The 8,921-nt window shown below is 62.1% G+C and overlaps 1 protein-coding gene across 1 annotated transcript in view; it reads left to right on the top strand.

Moving 5' to 3' along the window:
- TMEM201 (transmembrane protein 201) overlaps nucleotides 1–3,511 on the top strand; it is a 16,589-nt gene extending 13,078 nt beyond the window's left edge. Inside the window, 3 exon segments of the mRNA XM_077763970.1 lie at nucleotides 1,675–1,746; nucleotides 2,283–2,582; nucleotides 3,369–3,511. Coding sequence (XP_077620096.1) covers nucleotides 1,675–1,746; nucleotides 2,283–2,582; nucleotides 3,369–3,511 — 515 coding nt within the window.
- Nucleotides 3,512–8,921: the final 5,410 nt, after the last annotated feature.

Here is an 8,921-nt window from a genome sequence, read left to right as displayed (position 1 = left end):
AAACAGTGAATGTCCCACAGGGTGAAAGGCAGGGACTGGGCCTCCGAGAGGCACCTCCCTGCTCCTTCAGTTCCTGTAGAGCAAAGGCAGGGCTGAGAAACCGAAGCACCCACCACCGCCCTTCCCTCTGGAGAAAAGCCCACCAGCTTCCGGTCTGACGGGGACAAAATGAGGGGGCTCAGACTTGCCCATCTGTAGGCTGGGCTCAGTGATAATACACACATCGTGGGGTGGTTGTGAGCCTCTGGTGTGGGCAGCCAAGTGTCCAGAGCCAGCAGCTGCGAGCAGCCAGGCAGGCCCCTGGGAGGGTCTAATATGGACGGCTGTGCCTCAGGGCTGAGGTAGGCATGGTATCAGGGAAGCTTCTAGAACAAGGCCCTCAGCAAACACAGCTGCTGGCATTAGTATGGGGTGAGGATCCCGGTAACAGCAACGCCCGGAGGCTTAGCTCCTCGCAGGCGGTTAAAGGCCATTTTGCTTGTACCCCGAGTTGACAGTAGGGTGGCTTTCCTTTCCCCCTAAGCAGAGCTGTCCTCCTCTGTCCCCGGTGGCTCTCGAGTAGACCGTGGGGAGGGGCCGGCTGAAGCCTGGGGCGTCGGGAGCAGCTCTGCCCTGGGCCCCACCCTCCTGGGAGGACCCTCCGTGCTCCCCAGCCAGGGCGGCTGGGCTGAGGGCCTTCCGTTTCAGGCCCCCGGGGAGGGAGGAGGGTGGCATCCCAGCAGCTGCTGCCGATGACCGAGGTCTCCCTGTAGCCCTGGAAGACCTGAGGCAAGGGGGCTCAGGAGCGGCCCCGCCCCGAGGCGGCAGAGCAGTTCTGTGGGCGCAGGCTGGTCTTGGAATGTCCACTGCCAGGAGGGACCCCAGGGTCTCCACTGCCGGGGGCCTTCAGGCCGAGTTTCTGCAGCTCCTTGGCTCAGGTAACCAGGAGGCGCTGGTGGTCTGGGGCCCGGGCACTGGGCCAGGTTCTAGTTTCCTGTGTCTTTCTCGCCCTACTTGCCCCTGCGCCTCCCTATTGTAGGCCTCATCCCTGCGTCCCTACGGCTCACACCCAGCAAAGATACTGCTCTCCTAGCATCCATAACAGCTTCTGGAAAGGACTCTGTGCCTGGGCCCCGTGGCCACCCTTACCAAGACACACGGGTTGGCCTGGATCTGTGTCCCGGGGCCTAGGGGAGGGAAGGGGCAGCAGTGTGCTGTGACCAAGGGACCCTTAGGGCCCCAAGGGGGTGGAACTGCAGCTGCTCGTGGTGGCACCCGGTGGGTCTTTCCACAGTCCGCTCTCGGCTTAGCAGTGGGGGCGCACAGGATACATGGGGTGTAGTCGCTGCCCGTGGGGTGCACTTGACTGAGGAAGAGCAGTGTGTTCGGTGTTCCCCGAGGGCCCGCGCAGGCCGGTAGGCACAGGTAGTGGAGGGGCAGGACCCCAGAAAGAGCAGGCTGTGGGGGGGTGGGGGCGGGGGCAGGTGTTGGTTTTTTTAATCCCTGAGATGAGAGCAGGCCCGGAGGATCTCCGACAGCAGTTAAGGGAACAGTAGTTAAGGGAGTCGGTTGAGAGCTTGTGTTTTCAAGAAAGCTCGGCCCAAGTGACAAAGGCTGGATCCCAGCAGAGCGGGCGGGGTGGGGGGGGGGNGGTCATCGCCACGGGCCTGACGTGCCCCCTCATCTTTCCTCCAGACTCAGGCTACCTGTTCAGTGGGAGCCGCCCACCGTCTCAGGCGTCTCGATCTGGAGAGGTTCCCGTTCCAGGTGAGGAGGGTGGGGGCACGTGGGCCGGGCTTTCCAGAGCCCCCCGTGTAAACACGAGCTTGGGGTCCCACGGGCTTCTGTGTTCAAGTCTCAGTCCTGTGCCTCCCAGCTCCGCAGCCCTGGGCAAGCCACCAACAGCCCTGTGCCTCAGTTTCCTCTTCTGTGAAACGACCGTGGCGGTTTCTGGGATTAGCTGTCATGCTGTCACCCTTATCAGTGACGACCTGCGGAGGCCACCACCCTCGGGATCCCGCCATCAGCGCTTGGGCTAGCTGACCTTAATTAAGTCGGGAGGTGCCCTCCGGGGGCGGGGGGCCACGACTAAGGCTCTGTGATCCTCTGCCCTCCCTCAGCTCCTGGCAGGCTTCCCTCTGTCCCCCAAGTCTTGGTACAGCCTCGTCTTCCTTCTCGGGTTAACAGAGAAGCACCGGGAGCCAAACAGCCGTAGCAGGGGGGTAGCTGTGCCCAGAGCAAACGCTCACGCCCCGTTCCGTTCTTACCGTAAGTCGTCGCTTCTGTCATCCTCCCGCCCTCAGATTACTTCTCTCTCCTGTCGGGGTGCTGCGCCTCGTCCCCCCTTCCTTCCCCGGCGCCTTCCGTGGCCGGCTCCGTGGCCTCCAGCGCTGGCTCTCTGCGCCACCGCAGGCCCCTCATCAGCCCGGCCCGGCTCAACCTGAAGGGGCAGAAGCTGCTGCTGTTCCCGTCACCCCCCGGGGAGGGCCCCAGCACCCCCAGCAGCTCCGACGAGCACTCGCCCCACAACGGCAGCCTCTTCTCCATCGAGCCGCCCCAGGTGCCACAGCGATCGCCGGCGCAGGACACGAAGCTCACTGTGGGTACGACATCCGCCCCCCGCCCCCGGCTGCCCTCCCAGGAGGCGGGAGAGCCCAGCGGGGCCATGACCGCGTCAGGACAGCCCTGCGGGCGGCCGCACGGGGCCTGTCCTTGCTCTTATCTGAGCGTGTGCAGCTGCTCTCCCAAGCTCCAGCCGCTCCTGGCCTGGCTCCTGGTGACCTTGAACCCTCCAAGACATGGCCCTCCATTAGTTGGTTTTATTTTTTTCTTTGGCAGTTGACCTTGAGGGTCCTTCGTTCCTTGGGATGGATCAAAAACACATCGCACCCTGCTTGGCTGCGTGCATCTTGTCCCATATGTTTTTGTTTTGCTCACACGATGCTGTTGTGTAAAGCACTTCTCAAGTTTTTAAACTAGGGCTTCACCTTTAAATTTTCAAACTTTCACTTGACTGTGTGGATTTCCTGTGTCTCACACACTGTCAGAGGGTCTGGCCACACTGGGTCTGAATTCTGGCCAGACAGGCCACGGCCAGCCTCTGCCACCCTGTGCCCCGCCTCCAGAAGCCTCCCTGTGGCACCGTCCGCCACTGCCTGTTGGCGACGGACTTTGCTGCTGCTGATCTGTAACCGGCTTCCTGCACGGCAGCCACGCGGCCGGGCGAGGAGCATGGACCTGGCGTCCCCTGGCCCCGGGCTAGGGCAGGCGGGCTGGGATGGGCACGGCTGCCCGCATCCGAGGACTGACCCAGGACTGGGGGTGGAGCTGGCCCACGGCTGTCCCTGGGGTGAGCCGTGAGCCCCCTGAGACACCCCTGCTCTCTGCAGACATGAGGTCGATGCCAGAAAGAGGCAGTGCCTGCAGCGGCCGGTCCATCAAGAAAGAGGACGACTCCTCTCAGTCATCCACGTGCGTGGTGGACACCACCACGCAGGGGTGCGTNCACCTCCTGGTCCGTCTGGGACCCTGAGAGAGCAAGCCCTCCAGGGCCCTCAAGAGGACAGTTAGCTCACCCACCCAGGCCTTCTGGGTCCTGCTACGAGCCGGCGCACGGCACGCCCACCCTAGGATCAGGCCCCCCATCCCGCAGGAGGCCGCAGGGAGCTGTTTACGTTGAACAGAATTAGCATTTCGTAACAGTAAAAACCGAGTTCCTCAGCTCTTCCGGCCGCGTTTCAGGTACCCGTTGGCCCATGTGGGCGGTGGCCCGGTGGCGCCTGTGTCGCCAGCATGGGTTCAGGGAGGACGCTGGCTGGACGGACGGTCACGAGGGGAGTCTTTCTGCAAAGGTGGCTCCCCATCTTTGGAGCTGGCTGAAGTGGGTGCCGCCCCCAGAGCGCAGACCTGGGGCGGGAAACCCAGTCTGAGAGCCCGGGCAGGGCACCGCTCCTCTAAAGCGTCTGTTTCCTGTCTGTCCTGGGGGGTCGTGCCCTGAGGCCCCCTCATGGGGTCAAGTACAGCGCATCCAGTACTCGCCTGGTAGCATGGGCTCAGGAAATGAGGTGCCTTCTGGGAGGCAGGACTTGACCTGCCGACCCTGGGTTCTGGGGTCTTTCTGGGCCCCAAGGGGCCACAGCTGCGTTTCTGGTGGGCGGGGCCAGTGGTCCGCTATGCAGGGAACCTTTAACCGGGTCTCCTCTCTCTCTCTCTCTCTCTCTCTCTCTCTCTCTCTCTCTCTCTCAGGTCGTGTTGGGCCCTCCCTGGTCCGGGGCCTCCTGGCTGTGAGCTTGGCCACCAACGTTCTCTTCACTTCGGCCTACCTGTACCAGGTGCTGCGCTGACCCACGGCCCCCGGTGCCCAGAGGGTCTTGGAGACGCCCAGGTGCATGCTGCTTCCACCACTGCCGGCCTCAGGGCCCTTGCGCGGGGCTCCGCCATCCTCTCCAGGGCCTCTGACCTCGCCGGGCCGGGCCCGCCCTCGGGACCCCTGCTCCTCACCTGGCCGACCGCAGGGCTGAGCACGTCCGCGGGGTCACTCTCCTCCCTGCCCGTCTCCTTGGCTGACATCAGTTGTGTTTGGTGCTGACCCTGATCCTGAAGCCAGGGATCCCCTCGGGGCCGCGGGACACGGGGGGGGCCCCCGCCCTGCTGCCCGGCCCGCCCGGCGGGAGTGCCTCTGCTGTAGCCCCGGCGGAGCGGGCTGCCTCCGGACCCCGTGCTGCGGGCTGTGACCGCATCTCGTACTGTATCCCCCTGTCCCTCTGCGGCTGCCTCCGCTTCCCGGGGCGGGGGTGGGGGCGGAGGGATGGTCCCTGTGTCGTCGCTCGCACCCCTGCCCGGGGAAGAGCAGACCCCTTGGGCAGGCCCCCTTGAGGATGGTCACCACCTGCCCGTGTCTCCCTGCGTTCTGTCGGCCCCCTGGCTCTCCTGGGGGGGCAGGCGGGTACTGGGGGCCCAGGGCCCCTCAGAGTTCCAGTGTAAGCGCCCCCTGCGCCCGGCCAGCCTCCCCTTCGCCCGCTTGTGCCCCTATTTTATTACCTCTCGGTACCTCCCTGGGCAGCAGCCCGTTCCACTACCCAGGGCCCACCCTGCCCCGCCGCCGGGCCTGCGCTTCTGGGCCCTTCCCTCACGCACTGCCCATGGGGGCCTTGCTCCAGCCCCCAGCCTGCCCCGCGGGACGGGCCCAGCACAGCCTGCAGGGCTGCGGTGAGAGCCGGTCCCCGCCCTGCCTGGGCCTGGCCCCTCAGCCCCTGAGGCCCTGCGTTCCTCCCTCTCATCCTGCGGCCTCGTTTCCAGGCCCCCCGGGCTGGCTCCCTTCNAAAGGTCTTTATCATTCAGGGATAAAGTTTAATTTTATTTTTCTACACATTTTTGCCAGGTAAGGCGCTCTGCTGGTGAGCAGGACGCCGCCCGTTCTCCCTGCCAGGGAGGTTTCGTTTTTTTAAGCCTTGGGTGCTTTTTTAGTAATTTTTTTTACCATGTGGGGAAGGAGTCGCTCTGACTCTCCCTCGCTCCTCGTCCCCCCACTCCTGTCCGGAGAGCTGTTTCCCGCCCTGCCCCCCACCCCGGGACACGGGGGGTGGGGGGCCGGGGGCCGCACCAGGACCCCGAGTCCAACTGCCAGAGATGGTCCCACCTTGGAGATGGTGCTCCTTGGCCCCCGTTTGTACAGTGGGCACGCGTGTCGGGTTTTTAAATTTTATTTTTTGCCTAACAAAGCCAAACTCCATTCCCGAGTCCCTTCCTCTGTGGCTCCGAGGAAGCCCCAGCAGGCTCTCCTCCCCTCGGCCCCCCTGCCCGGGCCAGGGGGGAGGGGGACGGGGGCTTACTTAACGTTTTGTTTCAAAGGAAAAACACAACCTTATTTTTCTTTACTAAAGCAAAAAAAAAAAAAAAAGATACCAACCTTTGAACTATACCCCTTAGTCTGTCTCTTGTTCTGTTCCCGGGGGCGGCTCAGGCCGGGGGAAGGGTCCTGGTGCAGCTGGAAGTGATTTCAGTCCTCTCGGCGGGGCAGCGTTGAGGGTGGGGTCCGGGGGGCTCCCCGTCCCCAGAGAGCTCGGAGCCGAACAGGAGACCAGCGCGGGAGGGGCGAGCGGAAGCTTGCTGGGCAGGGAACCGAGGGCAGCATGAGCCAGGGCCCCAGCAGGAAAGCCTGTCCCGGCCGGCAGTGCCCGCCCAGCCTGCCCCCGGCGCTGCAGGGCCAAACACCTTGTGTTCTGAGCCCGCTGGGAACGGCCCCCATCCCCCCAGCAGCCGGGCTCGGCATCGGGCCCTGGGGGTGCACAGCCCCTCCAGGTGAGGAGACCCAGCTTCAGGCCCGACCTGGGCAGGTGCAGGGTGGGCCCGGAGAAAGCACTCGAAGGGACCTCGCTGGACAGAGGCAGAGCCAGGAGACCAGGGACCGGGCCCAGGGTTGGAGCTCCTAAGTGTGTCAAATGCACGAGCTCACGTGTACAGGCCGCCCTGTGACTCCGAAGTAATAGGATGATCANCCACGGCACACGCCGCAGAGGTGCAGCCCCGAGGGGAGGGGGAGGGTGGGGGGGGGCTCCCCGGGGGCTCCCCAGCAGGCATTCGGGAGGGGGCCGAGCTGGGCCAGTCACTGCTCCCAGAAGCTGGCCCTCTGGGGTGGCAGGTGGAACTTCAAACAGACCCCGGAGGTCACTGGTGCCGAGGCTCCTTCTGGCCCGAAGCCGTGACCAACCACCTGCAGGGAGTGCGCGTCGCATCCCCTGCGTCCCCTCACCTCACCCCAGGGTCCCCAGCCTGTGCTGTGGCAGAGTCAGTCCCACTGCATTGTTCTTACTGACGTTTTCTGTTGTTTCCTTATAAAAGGGAAACCTGTTTGTTGTAGAGAATCCGGAACTAGCAAGAAAGACCGTGCCCCAGGGCCCCGCAGCTGAAGCGCGGCCCCACTCTTGCCCCCCACGTGTCTACATACATACACTTTTACAAGAACAGGGTCTTTCTGGACCCAACACTTTGTCACTTTATTCCTCTCCTGGCTCCGTCATACACCTACCCCATGCCGTCAAGCGAGCTCTCAGCCGCCCAGAGGCTGCGTCCACGCAGCCTGGTCTATTTCCCGGCCTGCTGAGATGAAGACGCGTCCACTCTCCCCTCTTTCATAACTGGGGCCTCCGGAAATCTCTCCGTACGGACCTGCGGCTTCTGTAGTTCAGGCTTTATGTGTTGTCTGGTTGCTTTCTGGAAAGTACAGAAAATTATGTTGTCGTGGGGTTTGCACTGGTGGGTTTTGGATTTTTTTTTCCCCCTCCAAAAGTCCTAAGCTGACTTTTGCTTTGCAGACCTGCCCCCGGTCACCCGACAGCTTACATGGGGGGATGGGCAGATGATCAGGTTGGAGTTGTGTAATACTTGTGCCGAGAGAACATGGGAGTAGGTGAGAGGTGGGGGGGCAGGCTGCCTGGCACCCTCCCCCCCCCTTTATGTGTTGGGCTGCACTTGAGTTGTAGGTCAGGAAAAGTTCTGATCTTTTAAAAAGTTCCGGAAATCACCCCAGCATCCCCATCCCCCCCTTACCAATAAGTCGTGTGACAAGGGGACCCTTCCGTGCAGCAGGAGCGAAAGGACCTAGTTCATCTGACCCTTCCCAGAGGTGACAAGAGGTGAGAGCCACCCCACCCCCACGGAGGACACAGCTGGGGGTCCAGAGTGGCTCTGCCACTGCGAAGTGTTTTTATGTCGTAGCAACTCAGGACATTTTGCTACTGGGGGTGGGAATGGGGAAAGGCACCGGGGTACAGCCAGCTTGATTTTGAGGCCACCATGGGATTGTGCTCTTTGCCAGCTTTGTGTTTATGCGCCACTCCCCCCCCCCTTCACTAAGTGAGAGCTGGGTCACAGTGACAGAAGAGAGAGACCCAGGATTTCCACAGCATGCTCTTTCCTTCATTCCTCAGTCTCTGGTCAGATTTACGCGATAAGTATTATGGTGCCCGTCACGTGTGCACGGCTGTGCCAGGCACTGGGGCTACAGTGGTGGGCAAAATGGTGATGCCCTTGCTGCAGGGAGCCCACCCAGAGCAGGAGGCCGGCCTGGGCAAGCATACAGTCCACGCATCCGCAGTGGGAGGCCTGTGAAGTAATGGGACGCCGGTGTCTCCAGTGTGAATATTCAGGATACCAGACATGAAGCTTACGGACAAGATGGAGGTCACTGTACGCAGGAGTCAGTGCTTGTGTAAAGGCCCTGGGGCCAGCTTTCAAGGAATTGAAAGGTTAGTATGTCAAGAGCCCAGGAGAGAGGAGAGCAGAAGGTCATCTGTGAAAGACTGTTGGGCATTTAGATTTCATCCTAAGAACAAAGGGAAAGCCAGTGCCGCATTCAAGCACGGTAGTCACGGGAGCAAATGCGCATTTTCAAAGGGTCGCTCAGCAGAATATGAAGACTGGGTTGGAAGAGCACAAGAATGGAATGATGGGGGCGCCTGGGTGGCTCAGTCGGGGAAGCGTCCGAGTCCGGCTCAGGTCATGATCTCATGATTTGTGGGTTCAAGCCCCGCGTCGGGTTCTCTACTGTCAGCTTAAAGTCTGCTTCGGATGGCCCCCTCCTGATGTAGGGAAACCGGGAGGGGCACAGGGGAGAGCATGGGTTTGAAAATTCAGCTTTGAGCACTTGCATTGGATGCTTTGGAGATAACCGAGGGACACCTGTCCCTGCTGCGCCCTGGAGCCCCCCCGCCCCCAACTGCAAGCCTCAGGCACCGCTCAAAGGCCACCTGCTTTGAGAGGCCGCTGCGGCCTGGATTCCCGCCATTCTCCTCAGTGTCCCGCTGCTTCCATTCAGTTACAGGTGGCGGCCGCGTCCCCTTCAGAAGGGTGACTTCCTTGAGACCAGAGACCTTGGCTCATAGCGGAGGCTCTCTAAATATTGTTGAATGAATGAATGAATGAATGAACAAACGAATAAGAAT

The sequence above is a fragment of the Crocuta crocuta genome, unplaced genomic scaffold (genome assembly GCF_008692635.1).
Source record: "Crocuta crocuta isolate KB4526 unplaced genomic scaffold, BGI_CrCroc_1.0 scaffold13, whole genome shotgun sequence".
Lineage (NCBI taxonomy): Eukaryota > Metazoa > Chordata > Mammalia > Carnivora > Hyaenidae > Crocuta > Crocuta crocuta.
This window is presented reverse-complemented; position numbering and strand designations above follow the sequence as displayed.